At 39.4% G+C, this 21,187-nt stretch overlaps 1 protein-coding gene across 3 annotated transcripts in view; it reads right to left on the bottom strand.

Annotated features, from left to right (window-relative positions):
* The window catches only part of ammecr1l (AMMECR1 like), a 39,891-nt gene extending 20,585 nt beyond the window's left edge, over window positions 1–19,306 (bottom strand). The window contains exons 1-5 of one of the 3 annotated variants that reach the window (XM_062976394.1): window positions 18,808–19,306; window positions 13,363–13,458; window positions 10,812–10,951; window positions 9,669–9,958; window positions 4,937–5,381 (exon numbers count right to left, since the gene is read on the bottom strand). In XM_062976394.1, coding sequence (XP_062832464.1) covers window positions 4,937–5,343 — 407 coding nt within the window. In that variant the 5' untranslated portion in view covers window positions 5,344–5,381; window positions 9,669–9,958; window positions 10,812–10,951; window positions 13,363–13,458; window positions 18,808–19,306. Of the gene's footprint in view, window positions 1–4,936; window positions 5,382–9,668; window positions 9,959–10,811; window positions 10,952–13,362; window positions 13,459–18,807 lie in introns of those variants that run through there. The other 2 variants (XM_062976393.1, XM_062976396.1) reach the window with 2 other exon arrangements.
* Between the last annotated feature and the right edge of the window lie 1,881 nt (window positions 19,307–21,187).

Below are 21,187 nucleotides of genomic sequence, written 5' to 3'. Positions count from 1 at the left end.
ATGCATGCTTACCATATCCCATCTTTGAAATGCTATTTCTGTGACAACTAGAAATATTCCGCAGGTAAGCGCCTGCACAATCAACTCTACCAATCTTCCTAACCTGATATTCTCTAGGTGTTTTGAATTTCTAATTCACATCACTTCTGGCAATCATGACTAATAATCAGATATGCTAGCATTTGCAGTCTAATCATTTAGAGAGGATTCTTTGGGGAGGCTGAATTATGCTTTAATCTACTAATTAAGATGAACTTGTGGTATACAACCTCTGTTTCTTTCTATTTAACATAAGCAGCAAAGAGTGGTTCTGAGCTAGCTGCACAGTTTAAACAGATAAAGTCTGTCTACTGCTATATTATGCTGTTCATGGGAAAATCTAACCTCCTTGCTTTAATATGGTCTGCCTTTTGAAACAGAAAGCCACATAACATTATTTAACACAGAAGCAGTAACATATCAAATTTTGTCTGATCTGGGTCCAATGGCAGTAATGAGAAATTGGCTACCATGTTCAGAAAAAGACTATATCTTAATACAGGATATATACTATACACCCAGAAGCACTAGTAAAAAGTGTTAACACAAGGCTATATACTGCCACTCATCACTTCTTGCAGATAGGTTCAGCAGCCTTTGTCCTAGTTTTCTTTATAAGAAACTTTATACCAGAGTAAACAGCTGCGATTCACCAAATGCTTTTGTTCACATCAATCCTAACCAGCTTAGCCAATGGTGACTTGTAGTCGCAAAGCACCTAGAGAACTACAGTTGCTCACTATTCTAAAAATTATGTTGGATCATGGATGGATAGAAACAGTACTTATTAACATGTTCTTAAACCAACATAGAATAGGACAGTGTGAATAAAGTATATGCAAAAATGTAAGTAATGCTTGCATCTATGCTCACTTAAATCCTAAAAAACCTGACAGATAAAAGAGCACATATTAGGTAAGAAGTGTTACCTTGTGGTAACTCCTGTTTTTTATGATGCAATTTCCCCATGATGCCCACTTGTGGTCTTGTGTTGCTATGTCACACAATTCCAAAGTTTTGTTTCCCTCACACACACCAGGGTGGAAGCATGCACAGCTCGGTTGTGCACCCAAAAAAGTAAATATAACTGATAGCATAGTCACATCCACTTTCAGTTCCTGTGATATTTCCACAGGTACAAATCTCTGGAAGACAAGGGATGGCAAATTAGGGGAGCCAAGATGGAGAAATGGCTCAAAGAAGAGGTCATTCTGCTAACATTAGAAATCACAGCAAATTGTAGACCTACTTAAATATTCTAACAAAAAAGTTAAGACTTCTTCTTCTCTCTCTCTCTCTCTCTCTCTCTCTCTCTCTCTCTCTCTCTCTCTCTCTGTCTGTCTCCTTTGTTTCAAACACACTCACAGTTTATCCATCTCCTACCATGCAACATAAACATTATTACAGCAGGGCCACAAAATAGTTCATTTCCTACAGATTATCAAAGTTGCCTCTTTCTCCTGTTATGTTCAAATGACATTACTTTAGCTTAATAAGTCAGGAAATGAACAAGTTGTGTGCCACTGCATGTAGTAGACATTGCCACCCTATTTACCATGCATAAATAAAATTCATCAACCACAAATATAGCTTCCTGATTTTTCCAAACAAAGAAACCGTGATAACCCCTGTTTGAAAATTGCTCTAAGATCCTGGCTTGCTCCAAACAGGAAATTGTGATTAATTAGATTTCTTCACTGCACCTAAGACATGCTACAAAAACAGAAAAGAAGGGGGATGTGGACAAGGGGTGACTTGCATAGGCCATGTCAGCAAGCCTAATTATGACTGTCCAAACTAGACTATTCTGCCTGCATGAAAAACACTGTAGGAAAAGTGATCAGTAATTACTACTATCCCAGGTTACAAATTACTTTAGAAACTAACAAGCTTCCCATTGTCAGGATGATCGGAGCGTCTAAAGTTATTCATCATCTTAGTACTTTTCTCAGTACTAAGCTCAGAAGCTCAGTTATGTAGAGCTACTTATAGTTGGCCTAGCAACTCCTGTTTTAAGAAGTATGTTTTTTTTAAAAAGATGTCTCTGTTGGGCAAACAAACTACCTAAATCTGGGACCAAAGAACGTTTCAACAAGATTCTGAAATGAAATTAGAGGTGAATTCTGAACATGGTAGCCAGTACTAGATGTGAATGGAAATATTTAAAATCATAAATTAAACAAAAGACTGGTAAGGACATATCTATTCCCACCTCCAAAGGAATAAAATCCAGATAATACCACAGCAGTGTTACTTTTTAAAGTATTTGCCTCTTTCTTGATTCTAGCAGCCCTGAATCAAAGAGACAACTTTAACTGTTCCAGCTATTAGAATTTTTGCTGCAAAAAGTTATTCTATACATTATATATTACAGACCTATGTATGGGGCTTTGAAAAAAACCCACAACAGCCAAGTCAGAATAAATTTTTTAAATTGCTACTGGCTCTCCCACAAGTTTAATCTGTCTGCTATATGCTATATACAGGTTGAAGTTGGCTGTAATGGCAATAATAGATTTTGTATTATGTGCCATTTTCTTTTAGTTAGCCCTCCTTATCTACAAATTCCACTTTCCACAGGATGCCATTTCCAGCATGAATGGATTTTGGTATCCACAGGGGATCCTGGGACCAAACTTCGGTGGATAACGTGGGCCTACCATACTTTCTGGAAATGCAGAATTTGATGAATTAGTAATACAATGTGTAGGAGAGCTGAGAAGCTCGTAGTTTAAAAGTGTCTGCTTAAAAAGATACCAGAGGAGGTTTGCTTTTGACTCTATAGTTTTGATATATAGTGACACACATTTTTTTTTCAAAAAACAGTTGCAGGAATATTACACAGGGTTGAACATCAAAGCTATTAGGGTGCCTAGATTCTCTTCTAGTTTTCCGTTAAAAAAACATGCTATGGGGAAGAGACACATTTTACATTTATTATGCTAGACTTCCTCTGTAAAGCATTTACAGTTTTGCATTTTCAGACTATCTGCTTTATTGAAAGCAGATATAAGATCATTCCGAGAGAGCAATGGTCCTGCATTTGTGGAAATCAAGTGGTTAAGGACACAGAACATCACATATTATATTTGTAAGTTATATGAAACTTCAAGACACAAATACTTGGTAAGATCCTGAGAGCCTGTAGCTAACTTTAATGATAGGGATAAAATTTTATTTGCGGTCTAGTTCAGTTACATCCATTCTGGTTAATATATCTAGATTTGCAGTGAAAGTAACTCAATTCAGTGTATCCCATGAAATTATTGAGATAATTTCCTATAATAAATGTGGATTTAGTAAACCTAATTATGAATATTGTATTTGTATACTGTAGTTGAATTTTTGATGTATCTTTTAAGAATGTTTAAACTTTGTGATCTTACCACTGCATGGTTTGAATGCTTACTAGTTATTTTTCCTTTGGTAACAACCTGTACTTGGTTGACTAATAGTAAAATTGAAAGATACTTGGAGACTGGCTTTAAACCCACTTTTTTCCAGAACAATAAAAAAAAAACCTTTACATATTTGTGCCATTATTCAACTACAGAACAATGAGATACCTATCAAAGTATGATGAAAAGGAACAGAATGTTTAAATAGGAAATTTTAAACTTATTCACAATATCGGTAAAAGAACAATTTAATGGTCACTTTTTAATAATTTTAGATATATCAATGTATAACCTACAATGCAGACTTATTAGGACTAATGCTTCATTTCAGCCACAAACATACAATTTCACTTCAAGTCTTATTTAAAAAAATATTTTCTTGGTTCTTAATTCTTCCATCTATTGCAGCTTTTACACTAAATGTAATTTTAAGATAAAAAATACATGGTGTTTTTACAGAGACCTTTATAGTTATGTTCTGCAAATAAGAAAATTCAATGGCAAAGATATTAACACTGAATGCAGTGAAGAATGTGTAATCCAGATATACCATATTAGAAATTGAGATAATACTACTTGTCTTGAAAGGTCTGTTATACAGTTTGAAGGACTGAATTTCTCAAATCTCTGGTTAACACCGAACCTTGAGTCAAATTAATCATGGTTGGGGCTGATTCTAATATAAGCTGTATCATGTTTTAGGCTTTCCTGCAGCAGGGATGAAGCAGACTGTTCTATGGTCTGCTCTCAATTCGCAGCTTTTTATTTGCACAAACCTTAAAAAATCAAGTGCACATCCATTTTAAATTTTGCGTTGTAAAGATCAAATTATGTTTACTTCTCCCATTTATACCAGGCAATTTCATTTCAAATACAGGTTGAGCATCCCTTATGCGGAACTCTGAAATATTCCAAAATTGTCCACATGAGTGGCTGAAATAGCGACACCTTTGCTTTCTGACACTTCAATGTACAAAAACTTTATTCCACGCACAAAAATTATTTAACTATTGTATAAAATTATCTTCAGGCTAGGTGTATAAGGTTTATATGAAACATATATGAATTTCGTGTCTAGACTTATGTTCCATCTCCAAGATATCACATCATGTACATCAGTGGTTCTCAATCTGTGGTCCCCAGATGTTTTTTTGCCTACAACTCCCAGAAATCCCAGCCAGTTACCAGCTGTTAGAATTTCTGGGAGTTTAAAGCCAAAAACACCTGGGGACCCCAAGTTGAGAACCACTGATGTTCATATATGCAAATACAGGTATTCCAAAATCTGGAAAAATCCAAAGCACTTCTGGTTCCAAGCATTTTGGACAAGGGATACTCAACCTGTATTGACTAAAACTGTAAACACCAAAATAGTATTGCAGATTTTTCATAATAGTTTACCATATTTTAAATACCTCTCACATCATGCTTCTTATCCAGCAATATAAATACGTTGGATCAGCAATTAATTTCCCTCCCATTCCCATGGATGTACTCACTAAGGGTCATTGGTAAATCGAGGAAGTCGTGGCTGAGGGAAACCATAAAGATGACAGTAGAGTACATCAAAGCAGTAGCAGCACATCTCAGCTGTCACCACTAGATTTTTGGTGCTGTTGGCAGTTCCATTAGGACGAGCAAGTGGGCTCAATGCTCCTGAAGTGGGATTCATTCGAGTAATTGGAGAGTTTCCAGGGCACAAAGTCAAATCTGATACATTCTCCCTTCCATTGCCCCCATCTGCATGCTGGTGGTTCTGAAGAGGACCTGAACTAGAAACTGGCACGGTTGTGGCTTGATTCCCATGGTTATGTGTTCCACTTCCAGACAATTTGGGTTTCTTTACACCACAACAGCCTGCTGCCAACTTGGGCTCAAGTGGAGGAACACAGCGTCTTTTTCCCATCCTGATTCAGCACTTGCTGTCTGGAGAACTGTAGAACCCTGGCAAAACACACAACATGCAACACCCATCATTATACTAAAAAGAAAACCAAGGAAATATGTATTTTGTCTAGAGTAAAGAAAACTGTATCACACAATAAAACTATGCATTCCATAAGAACACTCACAAATACGTTTATAAAACTGTCCGAAAACTAAACAGAAAGTAGACTGATATATACAGGTATAAGATACACTGCCGTTTTTAAATAGGTCCAATACGCTCTATGAGTAAGAAGATATTTTGTTATGAAGCTTGTAAGAGCAACATGTGATCTCAGAACTAACTACAACCAGCAGACCCAGTATCTGTGTATATCCACATTGTGTGGCAGTAGCCAAAGAGTACAGACATACCCTTTCTTTGAAAATATGACATGAGAATACAGGCGAGTCTCAATTTACATTACACCCATTTATAGAATGTCAAATTCACATTATTTCCCCAGAAATAAATATATAAATGCATCACCCACAATGTAATCTCTGACAGTGGGTCTATGTTGGTTAAGTTAAGTAAAGCCAAAGAGGCAATGGAATGAGGGAAGTGAGATAAATTGGAATATTAGGGGGGGGGGGGGGAAGCTGACTGGGCCAATTTTCTTTTACCTGCCTAAGTTGAAGTGGTATGAGGGAAAGACAACTTGAGATATGGAGCAGCTAAAAGGAAGGGTTTTCCTTGGCTTGGTTAGAAGGTGTGTCTGTGCGGGAAGAAAGAAACTGTAATCTTGTGATTTTGGTGTGACTGGAGAGAAGAGTTTCCATGGCCTACTTAGGTGGATAGAGTAAGTGGTTAACACTTAATTTTTAAACTTAGTAATTGCTAAATTAAAAAAGATGAAGGACAGTGTGATATTGTAAGCATAGCTTATCACTGCAAACAGTACATGTTAAAGGGATTTAGGAAACTTAACAAACCACAAGCTGAATATGTGTGGTCTATGATGCAGCAGTTAAAAAAACCAATGGGATTCTAGGCTGAATTATTAAGAGGATCGTATCTAGACCAAGGGAAGTGATAGTCCCAATATAATATGTTTTGGTCAGTCCTCACCTGAAATACTGTGTCCAGTTCTGGGCACCACAATTCAAGGATATTGACAAGCTGGAAGGTGTCCAGCAAAGGGCAACCCAAATGAACAAAAGTCTGGAACCAAGCCCTATGAGGAGTGGCTTAGGGAGTTGGGTATGTTTAGTTTGGAAAAGAAAAGACTGAGAGGGGGCATGATAGCCTAATATTTCAAAGGATGTCACACTGAGGAAGGAACAGGCTTGTTTTCTGCTGCTCTAGAAACTAGGAAACAGAACAATGGATTCAAATTGCAGGAAAAACTTCAACTTAAACATTGGGAATATATGGAACAAATATAAGAGAAAGTTAATAGTGGATGGTTCATTAATAACTCCAATTACAATGGAAAGGAAATTTCAAAAAATCTAAAAAACATAATGGATAAAAAATTAAGGGAAAAAACATGGATAAAATAGGGGATTGGATAAAGGTTGAAATGAAAAAGGAAAGAATTAAAAAATAAAAATCTCAAGGAGATTTGGGAGGAAGAGTTAGGGACGAAAATAAATGAAACAGAGTGGTTACAATTATGGAGACGGAGACATTTGAAAAAATTTATTGATACAGGTTAAAGAAAATTATTATAAGTTGATATGGAAATGGTAAAAATAGCAAATATAAACAAAAACTATTCAAAAAAATTGTTGGAGAGGATGCCAAGAGGTGGGTACATATATACATATATGGTGGCAATGTAAATATGTAAGCGAATTTTGGGGAAAGGTATTTAAAGAGATAGAGGATATAATGAATATCAAGATAGAAAGAAGCCCTAGTATAGCTTTATTATCTATATATAACAATAAACAGTTGAAAAAAGAAGAAAAAGTTGCAATATCAAATTTATTAACAATAGCAAGACTGCTGATAGCAAGGAACTGGTCGTCGTCATCGTCTCACTCATTCAGACTCTTCGTGACCTCATGGACCAGTCCACGCCAGAGCTCCCTGTCAGCCGTCACCACCCCCAGTTCCTTCAAGGACGAGCCAGTCACTTCAAGGATACCATCCATCCATCTCGCCCTTGGTCGGCCTCTCTTCCCTTTTCCTTCCATTTTCCCCAGCATCACGATCTTCTCCAAGCTTTCCTGTCTTCTTATGATGTGGCCAAAATACTTCAACTTTGCCTCTAATATCCTTCCCTCCAGTGAGCAGTCGGGCATTATTTCCTGGAGGACGGACTGGTTGGATCTTCTCGCGGTCCAAGGCACTCTCAGGATTTTCCTACAGCACCAGAGTTCAAAAGCAATTATCTTCCTTCGCTCAGCCTTCCTTATGGTCCAGCTCTCGCATCCATAGGTTACTATGGGAAATACCATTGCTTTGACTATGCGGACCTTCGTTGCCAGTGTGATGTCTCTGCTCTTCACTATTTTATCAAGTTTGGCCATTGCTCTCCTCCCAAGAAGTAGACGTCTTCTGATTTCCTGGCTGTAGTCTGCATCTGCAGTGATCTTCGCGCCTAGAAATATAAAGTCTGTCACTGCCTCCACGTTTTCTCCCTCTATTTGCCAGTTGTCAATCAGTCTGGTTGCCATGATCTTGGTTTTCTTGATGTTTAACTGCAGCTCGGCTTTTGCACTTTCTTCTTTCACCTTGGTGATAAGGCTCCTCAGCTCTTCCTCACTTTCAGCCATCAGAGTGGTATCATCTGCATACCTAAGGTTGTTAATGTTTCTTCCATGATGTGTTCTGGGCGATGGTATACAGCCCTGCCGTACTCCTTTCCCAATCTTGAACCAGTCTGTTGTTCCATGGTCTGTTCTTACTGTGGCTACTTGGTCTTTATACAGATTTCTCAGGAGACAGACAAGGTGACTTGGTATCCCCATACCACCAAGCACATGCCATAGTTTATTATGATCCACACAGTCAAAGGCTTTAGAATAGTCAATAAAGCAGACGTAGATGTTTTTCTGAAACTCCCTGGCTTCCTCCATTATCCAGTGGATATTAGCAATTTGGTCTCTCGTTCCTCTGCCTTTTCTGAACCCAGCTTGGACATCTGGCAACTCTTGCTCCATGTATTGCTGGAGTCTGCCTTGCAAGATCTTGAGCATTACCTTACTGGCATGGGAAATAAGTGCCACTGTACGGAAGTTTGAACATTCTTTAGCTTTTCCCTTTTTTGGTATGGGGATATAAATTGATTTTTTCCAATCTGATGGCCATTCTTGTGTTTTCCATATTTGCTGGCATATGGCATGCATCACCTTTACAACATCATCTTTCAAAATTTTAAACAGTTCAGCTGGGATCCCATCGTCTCCTGCTGCCTTGTTGTTAGCAATGCTTCTTAAGGCCCATTCAACCTCACTTCTCAGGATGTCTGGTTCTAATTCACTCACCACACCGTCAAAGCTATGTTCTATATTTTTATCCCTCCTATACAGATCTTCTGTATATTCCCGCTACCTTTTCTTGATCTCTTCAGCTTCTGTTAGGTCCTTGCCATCTTTGTTTTTGATCATGCCCATTTTTGCCTGAAATTTGCCTCCGATGTTTCTGATTTTCTGGAAGAGATCTCTTGTCCTTCCTATTCTATTGTCTTCTTCCACTTCCATGCATTGCTTGTTTAAAAATAGTTCCTTGTCTCTCCTGGCTAACCTCTGGAATTGTGCATTTAGTTGGGCATATCTCCCCCTATCGCTGTTTCCTTTCGCCTTCCTTCTTTCTTGGGCTACTTCCAGTGTCTCAGCAGACAACCATCTTGCCTTCTTGGTTTTCTTTTTCTTTGGGACGTACTTTGTTGCTGCCTCCTGAACAATGTTGTGAACTTCTGTCCATAGTTCTTCTGGGACTCTATTTATCAAGTCTAGTCCCTGAAATCTATTCTTCACTTCCACTGCATATTCATTAGGATTATTTGTGAGATCATATCTAATTGGTCTGTGTATTTTCCCCATTCTCTTTAGTCTGATTCTAAATTTTGCAATAAGAAGTTCGTGGTCTGAACTACAGTCAGCTCCAGGTCTTGTTTTCACCGACTGGATGGATGTCCGCCATCTTTGGCTGCAAAGGATGTAGTCAATCTGATTTCGGTGTTGACCATCTGGTGAAGTCCATGTGTAAAGCTGTCTTTTAAGTTGTTGGAAGAGAGTGTTTGTTATGCACAGAAAGTTTTCCTGGCAAAATTCTATCAGCCTACGTCCTGCTTCATTTGGTTGTCCCAGAACATGCTTGCCTGTGATCCCGGTTGTCGTTTGACTGCTCACCTTAGCATTCCAATCTCCTGTAATGAGAATAATGTCTCTTTTTGGTGTGTTATCCAGGAGGTGCTGCAGATCCTCATAGAACTGATCTAATTCTGCTTCTTCAGCAGCTGTGGTTGGGGCGTATATTTGGATCACTGTGATGTTAAACGGCTTGCCTTGAACTCGAATTGAGATCATTCTATCATTTTTTGGGTTGTATCTAATCACTGCTTTTGCAACTTTATTATTAACTATGAAGCTACTCCATTTCTTCGGTGTTCCTCTTGTCCGCAGTAGTAGATTTGGTGGAACTGGTAAAGGGAAATAAATATACAAATAGAAGAGTGGTATAAGGAAGCATGGAAATTAGCAATAAATGATAAGCTGACATGTAATTAAAAGAGGGATATGGAAACAAAATGATTTCGATGTTTTATGGAGAAAATTTATTGAAAGAGGATTTAAAAAGGATGGAAAATTACCCCCACAAGAGGAAATGAAATTTTGGACAGATGATGTGTAAAAGAAATGGCTCGGGGGGGGGGGGGGGGGGGAAGCACGGTAGTATGGGCAAAAATAACAGTGGATGCAAAAATATATTGTAGAATTGTATTGAATAATGAATATTATTGTATTGAATGTTGAAAATTGAATAGTGAATACTATAGGTCTGCTGGATAACAAATGATGTATTTAAAAATTATTTTAAAAAATAAACATTGGGAATAATTTCCTGATGGTAAGAGCTGTTTAGCAGTGGAATATGTTGCTTTGGAATGTGGGGGAGTCTCTTTCTCTGGAGGTTTTTAAGCAAAGACTGAATGGTGATCTGTTATGGGTGCTTTGACTGTGTTTTCCTGCAGGGCAGAATGGAGTTGCACTTGATGGCTTTTTGGGTCTTTTCCAACTCTATGATCCTATTATTCTATTAAGGACTGTTGGAAGAAAAAATCAGTAGGCATATTGTGCAAGGATTCTTCCCCTGCCCCACACTGTATGAATGCACCCGATTACAATACAAATCTGCTGCCTTTCCTCCTTTTGTACCCTCTACATCTGTTGTAGAAGACACAGCAGTAAATGTGCTGCCCACTCTGTCCTGATGCATTTTCTACATCTTGAAAGTCTACTGGAGAAGGCACAGCAGAAGAACACAGTTCTTACCAGTTGCGCTCTGTGTGCTCCTCTGAAGAGGAAGTGACGTCTAATGGCAAACCAGTTCACCCCAGCCAATCTCCCTCGACATCAGCAGTTGCTTCTTCTTCTTCTGGTCCCTCTGGAGAGCATCTGCACATTTCTCTAGTCTGGAAAAGTGAGCCCTGATGTTTTATACTTTAAACCTCTTAAAATTCTGGTGGGTTGATTAAAACTGCAAACTTTGTGTTTATTTTAATTCTATGGCAGCCCTTGTATTCAATGGAACTGGCCCCCCACATTTACATCAGTCTCAATTTACACTGCAAGTCCAAGAATGCAACACCAAAATAAACTGAGACCCACCTATACTGTTATTGCCAGAGAAGCCCAGTAATAATATTTTCTTTCGGTTCTTCTAGATTTCATAAGAGAGAAATTAAATAAAGCTTTTTATATGCTAATATAATTTCCAAACGTTACAGTCCTCATTCACCAAACAACATACACATGTGGATTCAATAGCTATAGTATTATGAAACAGGCTCATTATGTTATGTTTACGTTCAAACTAATATCTCAACCTACTTATAAAATACAGATATATCCCTAGAGGTCTAAAACAGAGAACTTTTGGCAATAAAAACATTGGGTAGAATCCAGAATGGACCCTCCATGAATTAAATGCTCCTTTAGTTAGTGAAAATACTATCAGATCCTTCCAGTTGAAGAATGCATGCATTAACTTTCATCACATGCATCCTCCTCTTCCTCTACCTCATCCTCCTCCCCCCCCCCCCCAAAAAAAATCAGGACTCAAAGCAACTTATGATTTAAAACAAGAACAATATAGCTAATTGCTCCTATAGTCCCTAATGTCACCCCACACTGTGTTCCAGAAAGTCTGAAGGAGCACCTCCTCACTGATCTGGAGATATGCAGCAGGGATTAGCAAAAATCAAAAATTGCATCCTCCCTTCCTCCCTTTCGAATCATCCCTGTCAGAATTCTGCTCCATACAACTCCATTAATTCACTGGTCTAGAAAAGCCATGAGGGCAAGTAGCTATACTGTCAAGCCTTTTGGAGCCTCTCATCTACTATTCTATGATGGAGTTGGGATTAATGGAGCACCACCAAAATTTTGATTAAGGAATTGACTAAGGAATTGCAAATGACAATATATGGATGAAAGTGATAGTTATTAAATTTTTAAAATTTATGATAGTTCTAAACCTAAGATTCAGGATAAAATATTTTTCTGGATTGCTATCAGCTTAATCTCAAATTATAACATTAACATGTTTTGTTTTTTGTTTGATGCAGTTCTCGCACTCTCCTTTTTAAAAAGAGAATGTTGAGAAAGAGAATTTTCTTGTGCAGAAAATTACATGTAGGTGTGAAAGGTGAAGATACAGTGTTATACACAACTGTATCCTGACCATGTTGACAGCTGAGTTAGCATGGGCTTGAATTGCCTTTAACATGCAACATAATCTAGAATATTAATAAGTAGATCCCAAGTATATACAGTAGAGTCTCACTTATCCAAGCCTCGCTTACCCAAGCCTGTGGATAATCCAAGCCATTTTTGTAGTCAATGTTTTCAATATATCATGAGATTTTGGTGCTAAATTCGTAAATGCAGTAATTACAACCTAAAATTACTGCGTATTGAACTACTTTTTCTCTCAAATTTGTTGTGTAATATGATGTTTTGGTGCTTAATTTGTAAAATCATAACCTAATTTGATGTTTAATAGGATTTTCCTTAATCCCTCCTTATTATCCAAGTAATTCGCTTATCCAAGCTTCTGCCGGCCAATTTAGCTTGGATAAGTGAGACTCTACTGTATATCTAAAATATTATGTGTGGGTGACTACATAACAATATCTGTGGTCTGAAAATTAACGGAAGTGAAACAAACTAGGTGTGTACATTGTGAGGAGAAAGTTGTGAACATCAGAGAAAAGAAATAAACAAATGATCAATCACCAATTTACTCTCTTTTGATTCAAATATTAACCATGCAGCCTAACTGGTCATACTAAATAGACAGAAAATATAATAATTTTATAAGAATAAACTATTTGTAGTTCAATGTTACAGAATGCATTGCTTTGCTAATTAATTAGTTTTATAGCTTATTTCATGTCAATATTGGACTCTAACACTCTAATAAAAAGGAGTAAAATATCAATAGACAGATACAGTATATGACAGTGGTTCTCAACCTGTGAGTCCCCAGGTATTTTGGCCTAAAACTCCCAGAAATCCCAGCCAGTTTACCATCTGTTAGGATTTTCTGGGAGTTGAAGGCCAAAACATCTGGGGACCCACAAGTTGAGAATCACTGGTATATGAGCTAAGTGATAATTACAATAATCAAGCTTAAGTACTAGGGGAACAGACTAATATAGTGAGAGGTCACACAGCTGGGTGAAGATGTCCCTACTGCATCAGACTAAGGTATTAGCAATAGCTGCCAGCATTACCATCATTCCTGTTTTTATATCTGAATTTTATGTCCCTGCTGTCCCACAAATTATTCTAAACACATTATGAATGAGCTAATACTTACTGAAAGGAGTAACCTTGAATTGTCAAGGTGTGGATGGGGAACCTATTTTATATCTGGAATGAATTTTCTTTTCTCACGGCCCATTCCTGTTCCAGTCTGTAAATATCAATAATAACAATACTTTATTGCTCTGATATAGAAACATATACAAACAGACCTGAATGCACAAAACTCTATAGTTGGAAAATAGATACATAGCAGGGAACACAACCAGCATATGATACATAAGTTAAATATGAACCTGCCATGCATTCATCTTTTGGACATTCTGCTCCTGTTACAAATGCTATTAAAAGAAAACACATTCCACCCCACTGCTAAATACAAACAGTCTTTAGTATATTGCACAGATTGGTGCCATGTTGCAAGAAAAAGTGATAGAGACAAAATGGAAAATGGATACAAGAAAAACGTGCTGTGATAAAAATCTTGTCACTACAAGTAGAGGAAAAATGTCTGGATGTAATTTTATCATGTGCAAGCCTGAGAGTACAAGGATAGATTGTCAGAGAACAAGGGACTAACAAAGGGGAGACAAAATACAATATATCACAAAAAAATAGAAACAGAAACACCAGAAATCTAAACAAGACAACTGAGATGAAAGCATGCTTATTCCAAAATCTGAGTCACAAAATGTTCTGTGATATTTCCTTCCTAATTAAGGTTGTAATTATACCCAGACTTAACTAGAAACACCCAATGGCTACACTGGGGCATACTGCTAAATAACAACAACAACAACAACAACAACAACAACAACAAAATTTAGGCTCACAAGAGGCAACTAACTACAATTATAAAAGTGAACAAAGGAACAAAATGCTACTGAATTAATCCTGGACTGAGTTGAATAATATATATTTAGGATTGTATATGTGGCAGTTGAGAGAGGGGAACTATGGAACAGAACAGTGAAATAAAGACAGCAAACAGTTCTTCTTAATTCATAGCATTCTTCTGGCACAGAAAGCCTCCTCCTATTCTAATTTACTTGCACCATAAATCTTCAAGGGAACTTGGGCATTACTGCTGTTTCAGATTATTTACATATTGCCATCAAATATACATGGCACTTTACAATAAAACAAGCAAAAAGAATGAGTCTCACTGAAGACTTAAAATCTGAAATATATGTGTGTACACATATACATACGGGAGGGGGGGAATCACAACACTGTAAAAAAATCACAAGCAAATCCTCCAGATAAAATGCAAATAACAATACAATATAATTTAAAGCAAACTGACAATGAATGTAATCAAAACATACAAGGCTACAAAGCAATGTCAAACTAAAACCCCCAAAGCTTTGGAAAATAAAATTATTGATTGAGATTTAAAAACAGCTTTATAACTAAGGCACAACTGCAACTATAAACATGAGCTAAAGAAGCAAGTCCTATTGATTGGGAGAAGAGAAGGTTGAGAAGGGACATGACAGCCATGTTTGAATACTTAAAATGTCATTTTGAGGAGGGGGGAAGCTTGCTCTCTGCTGCTCTAGAGACTAGGACAGGGAGCAATGGATTCAAACTACAGGAAAAGAGAATCCACGTAAACATCAGGAAGTATTTCCTAACAGCCTTGCCTCAGAATGTGTTGGAGTCTCCTTCTATGGAGGTTTTTAAGCAGAGGCTGGATGACTATCTGACATGAGTGCTTTGATATGTATTCCTTAATAGCAGAATGGGATTGGACTGAATGGCTGTTAGGATCTCTTCCAACTCCTATGATTCTATAAATTGAACTAGTGTTACTCTGAGTAAAATATCTTTAAGGCTGCATAAGTAACAAAGCCGGGAAGGGGGGACGGGGACTCAAAACAACAGTGAGCATCAAGAAAGCAAGCAATTCTTAATTCAAAGCCTCTCATGTGTAGGTTTTTGGGAATTTAGGCTTTATCAGTTGAACCCTAAGCTTTTAGAACTGGTTCTCTTTATCCAGAACCAACAATGCCTCAAGTTTAGGAGTTAGACAATATTCAGAATGAAGAAGTCACAAGCGCAAGGCAAATAATACTGGAGGAGACGCTTCCTAAGGGTGCATCTATCTATATTTTGGAATGAATCCAGTCTGACACCACTTGAACTGCTATGGCTCAATGCTATCGAATCCTGGGAGTTGTAATTCAGTGAGGAACCAGCTCTCTTTGGCAGACAGGGCTAATGATGCTGTAAAGTTACAACTACCAGGGCTTCATAGCATTGAGCCATGGCAGTTAAAGTGAGGTCAAACTGCAGTGTGGATGCACCCTTAGACAGGGCCGACGTGGCTACCCTCTGAAAGGTTTTCTAAATGGTGAAATAGACCAGTTTCTAAAAACGGGTCCTCTGGCTCAAAAAAGTTGATAGACCCAGATTCCCCCAATCAAACAACGTATATACCTCTAAATTGTGTTTCCGTAAACACACACCTCAGTACAGTAGACTCTCAATTAACCACCATCCATGGGAATTGGTAGATGCTGGATGAATGTAGTTTCTGGTTGCCTGAGAGTTACTAATAAAAACAGGCCTAACTAATTCTATACTTTACATACCACAGACTTTATAGTAATAGTGATGTAGGGTAATTAAAAGCAAATAAAAATAAGCTTAACTTAATATATTTTTGCTGGTTGCTTTAGAGTAGTGGTTCTCAACCTGGGGTTCCCAGGTGTTCTGGCCTACAACTCCCAGAAATCCCAGCCAGGTTACCAGCCGTTAGGATTCCTGAGAGTTGAAGGCCAAAACATCTGGGGACACCAGGTTGAGAACCACTGCTTTAGAGTTTCAGCTAACTCAGACACTAATTGCATTCAGTCCATATGTGTGTGTGTGTTTCTCCTCTGGGTTGAAAGAGCTTGGAGACCGTCCTTTGGAAACCTGGGAAGATTCATCCCTTGTCAAATTACAACTCCCATGGTCCCGCAGCACTGAGCTATGGTAGTTAAAGCAATGGCCAATGACATTAATATCACAGTGTGGATGTACGCCTTGTCAAACTGTAATTCCCATGACAGTGCAGCCTTGAGCCGTGGCAGTTAAAAGTAGTGTCAAACTGCATCAATTCTAGACAGATGCACCTATGGTAAAACCAGAACTCCCATAATTCCATAGCCTTGAGCCGTGCCAGTTAGAGCGGTGCCAAATGGCATTAATTCCATAGTGTGGATGCACCCCTTGTTAAACTATCATGTCCATGATTCCAGTCTTGAGCCGTGGCAGTTAAAAGAGGCATTAAATTGCATTAATTCTACACTGTAAATAGAGGCACTTCTGATAAAACCACAACTCCCATGGCAGTTAGACCAGGTATGGGCAAACTTTGACCCTCTGGGTGTTTTGGACTTCAAGTCCAAAACATCTGGAGGAACAAAGTTTGCTTATGCCTGAGTTAGACAATGAAAAATAGCACTAATTCTACAGTGTGGACACAGCCCTTGTCAAGGTACAACTCTTATGATTCCAAAGCCTAGAGCTGTGGCAGTTACAGTGGTGTCAAAACGGAAATAATTCTACAGTGTGGACGTGCTCTGGAGAGGGCCTGGCGGAAAAGAGATGGAGAAGCTACCAGGGAGAAAGAGGTCCAGTCAGGAAGGAAAGGTGAGGCGAGAAGGAAGGAAAGGCCAGGTAAGAAGGAAGGAATGAAAGGAGGAGGGGGGAAGGAGGTGAGGTGACCTGAGAAAGAAAGAAGGAAGGAAGGGAAGAAGAAAGGGAGGGAGGTGAGGCAGGAAGGAAGGAAATGTGAGGTGATAAGGAAGAAAGGAAGGGAGGAAGGAGGGGAGAAAGGGTGAAACGAGAAGGAAGGAAGGAAGGGAGGGAGGGAGCAAATTTTAGGTGATAAGGAAGAGAGGGAGGGAGGAAGGAATTTGGTATGGCGGAGGAATCAGGAAGGAAGGAAAGGAAGAAGAGAGTGGGGAGGTGAGAAGGAAGGAAGGAAGGAAGGAAGGAAGGAAGGAAGGAAGGAAGGAAGGAAGGGAGGGAGCAAATTTGAGGTGATAAGGAAGAGAGGGAGGGAGGAAGGAATTTGGGATGGCGGAGGAATCAGGAAGGAAGGAAAGGAAGAAGAGAGGGAGGGAGGTGAGGAGAGAAGGAAGGGAGGGAAGATTTGGTGATAAGGAAGAAAGGGAAGGAGGAAGGAAAGGTGAAGCAAGAAGGAAGGAAAGGAGAGAGAAGGAGGAAGGAAAGGTGAGGAAGGAAGGAATTTGGGAGGGTGGATTTATCAGGTAGGAAGGAAAGAAGGAAGGGAAGGTGAGGCGAGAAGGGAGAAAGGAAGGAAAGGTGGAGGAATCAGGAAGGAAGGAAAGGAAGAAAAGAGGGAGTGACGTGAGGAGAGAAGGAAGGGAGGGAAGATGTGGTGATAAGGAAGAAAGGGAGGAAGGAAGGAAGGAAAGGTGAAGCAAGAAGGAAGGAAAGGAGAGAGGGAGGGAGGGAGGAAAGGTGAGGAAGGAAGGAATTTGGGAGGAACTGGGAGAGAAGGAAAGAAAGAAGGAAAGGTGAAGTGAAAAGGAAGGAAAGAAGGAAGAGGAGAGAGAGAAGGTAGGTAGGAAGGGAGGAAAGAAGGAAGGAAAGGTGAGAAGGAAGGAAGGGAGGGAGGGAAGGAGGAAGGAAAGAAAGGTGAGGCAAGAAGGAAGGAAGGAATTTGGGAGGGTGGATGAAACAGGAAGGAAGGAAGGAAAGGTGAGGCGAGAAAAGACGAAGGAAGGAAAGGTGGAGGAATCAGGAAGGAAGGAAAGGAAGAAGAGAGGGAGGGAGGTGAGGAGAGAAGGAAGGGAGGGAAGATGTGGTGATAAGGAAGAAAGGGAGGAAGGAAGGAAGGAAAGGTGAAGCAAGAAGGAAGGAAAGGAGAGAGGGAGGGAGGAAGGAAAGGTGAGGAAGGAAGGAATTTGGGAGGAACTGGGAGAGAAGGAAAGAAAGAAGGAAAGGTGAAGTGAAAAGGAAAGAAGGAAGGAAGAGGAGAGAGAGAAGGTAGGAAGGGAGGGAAGGCGGAAAGAAGGAAGGAAAGGTGAGGTGATAAGGAAGGAAGGGAGGGAAGGAGGAAGGAAAGAAGGATGAGGCAAGAAGGAAGGAAGGAATTTGGGAGGATGGATGAATCAGGAAGGAAGGAAAGAAGGAAGGAAAGGTGGAGGAACCAGGAAGGAAGAAAAGAAAGGAGGGAGGAAAGGTGAGGCGACAAGGAAGAAGGAAGGAAGGGTGGGTGGGTGGAGGAATCAAGAAGGAAGGAAAGGAAGAGAGCGAGGGAAGATGAGGTGATAAGGGAGGGAGGGAGGAAGGAAGGAAAGATGAGGCGAGAAGAGAGAGAGGGAGGAAAGGTGAGGAGAGAAGGAAGGAATTTGGGAAGGCGGAGAATCAGGAAGGAAAGGAAGAAAGAAGGGAGGGAGGAAAGGTGGCAGGCAGGCAGGCAGGCAGCCCACCCAGCCGAAGACAGACTGCTAGGAAGCAGGGGGGGGGGGCCGCTCACCTTCTCCTCCTCCTCCTCCTCCCTCTCCACCGGCCTGGCCTGGCCTGTCGTGGCCTTGCCTGCTGCTCCGTCAGCCCAGCCACCTCGGCCGCCCCCAGCGCCTCCGCCGCCGCTCCTGCTCTTGCCTCCCCCCCGCCGCCCGCTCTCCTGCCCGGCGCTTCATGGAGCCATGGGCCGGGGCGGGCGAGGGCCGGAGAAAGGAGGGGAGGCAGGCGAGGGGGACACCACCACCACCACCACGTCGACGCCGGCGCTGCTCCTTGCCCTTCTCCTCCTCACCCTCTGCCGCCGCTGCTGCTGCTGAGGGGATGAAAGGCGCGAGAGCCCCGGCCTTAGTCCTCCTCCTCCTCCTCTTCCCCCGCGCGCGAGGCAATGGGGCACGAAGGGGGGCGCCGCCGGCCCCGCGGAGACCATAGACAAGGCTACACAAGGCAGAGCGGGGCACTCGCCTCTCCGCCGGCCATAGAGCGCGCGCCCGCGTGGGAGGAAAGAAGGGCTTCCGGTTCGTGAATCGGAGGGGGAACCGGGTCACGTGAGCCCGCCCTGCTGCTTACCGTTGACGCCTCCAGGCGGGGAAAGTCTTAGGGAATTTCCTTCCTATTAGGAAGAGATACAGGGAAAGGCAGGTGCCATCTATGGATCAATCTATTCAGTCAATATTTATTGATCTCTTTCTTGCTCTGTTCAATAAATATATCAATAATAATGATAATAATAATTGTATTTATGACCCGCGTCTCCTGATGGCTTAAGATATATATAAATATATACAGTAGAGTCTCACTTATTCAAGCCTCGCTTATCCAACATTCTGGATTATCCAACGCATTTTTGTAGTCAATGTTTTCAATACATCGTGATATTTTGGTGCTAAATTCGTATCAATAGCATTACTGCGTATTGAACTACTTTTTCTGTCAAATTTGTTGTATAACATGATGTTTTGGTGCTTAATTTGTAAAATCATAACCTAATTTGATGTTTAATAGGCTTTTCCTTAATCTCTCCTTATTACCCAACATATTCACGTATCCAACGTTCTGGCGGCCCATTTGTGTTGGATAAGCAAGACTCTACTGTGTGTGTGTGTGTGTGTGTGTGTGTGTGTGTATATATAAATATAAAAATAAATAGAATATAAACATTGAAACAATGAAAATAATATAAAAATAGGAAGATGACAATAATACAATAATATAAAAATAAAATAAATATTAAAATAAAAAATGTAAAATAAAAATCTATAAAATAAATATAAAAATAATATAAATATTAAAATAAATATAATATATAAAATACAAACACATGTAAAATTATATATTATAGGTAAAGGTTTCCCCTGACGTTAAGTCCAGTCATGTCTGACTCAGGGTGTTGGTGCTCATCTCCATTTCTAAGCCAAAGAGCCGGTGTTGTTCGTAGACACCTCCAAGGTCATGTGGCCGGCATGACTGCATGGAGTGCTGTTACCTTCCTGCCGGAGCGGTACCTATTGATCTACGCACATTGGTATGTTTTCAAACTGCTAGGTTGGCAGAAGCTGGAGCAACAGCGGACGCTCACTCCGCTCTCGGGATTTGAACCTGGGACCTTTCGGTCTGCAAGTTCAGCAGCTCAGTGCTTTAACACACTTAAATACATATAATATAATATAAAAATAAATGTAAAATAAAATCTATAAAAATAGATATAAAGTAATATAAATATTAAAATAAATATAATAAATAAAATACAAATAAATGTAAAATAATGTATATATAAATAAATAGAATATAAAATAATATAAATATCAAAAATATATAAAATAGAAATGTAAAAACAAAAAATAAATATAAAATAAATATAATTATCAAAAATAAATATAAAAATAAAATATAAAATATATAAAATATAATATAAAATAGATATAAAATTTTATAAGTGATATCCTAAAGTACTAAAATAATAATATAACATAGAAAATCTTAGAAATGCAATGGGAAGAATGGGTGCATCTCTACAGTGTAGAATCAATGCAGTTTGAACCACTTTTAACTGTCATGGCTCAATGAAATGCTATGGAATCATGGGATTTGTATTTTTGGCCTGTTTGTATCTGCCGGCCTGTTTACATTGGATAAGCGAGACTCTACTGTACTTCTATTTTCATTAATTCAAGAAGCTGAAAGACTGATTGAAAGCTGAAATATATACACTTACCTCTAGACAGTTGCAACCTTTCTTCTTAAAGGTTGAAAATGGCTGAATTGTTTAAATCTCAGATCCAAGGCAATCTAATGGACTGGTTTCATAATACTGTACTCCACTTTGTATCACATGGTTTACAATTACTCTTTATCTGATTTTTGGAAAGCCCCTTTTCTTTCAAAACAGGATCCTT

This window comes from Anolis carolinensis, chromosome 3, assembly GCF_035594765.1.
Source record: "Anolis carolinensis isolate JA03-04 chromosome 3, rAnoCar3.1.pri, whole genome shotgun sequence".
Taxonomy (NCBI): Eukaryota; Metazoa; Chordata; class Lepidosauria; order Squamata; family Dactyloidae; genus Anolis; species Anolis carolinensis.
This window is presented reverse-complemented; position numbering and strand designations above follow the sequence as displayed.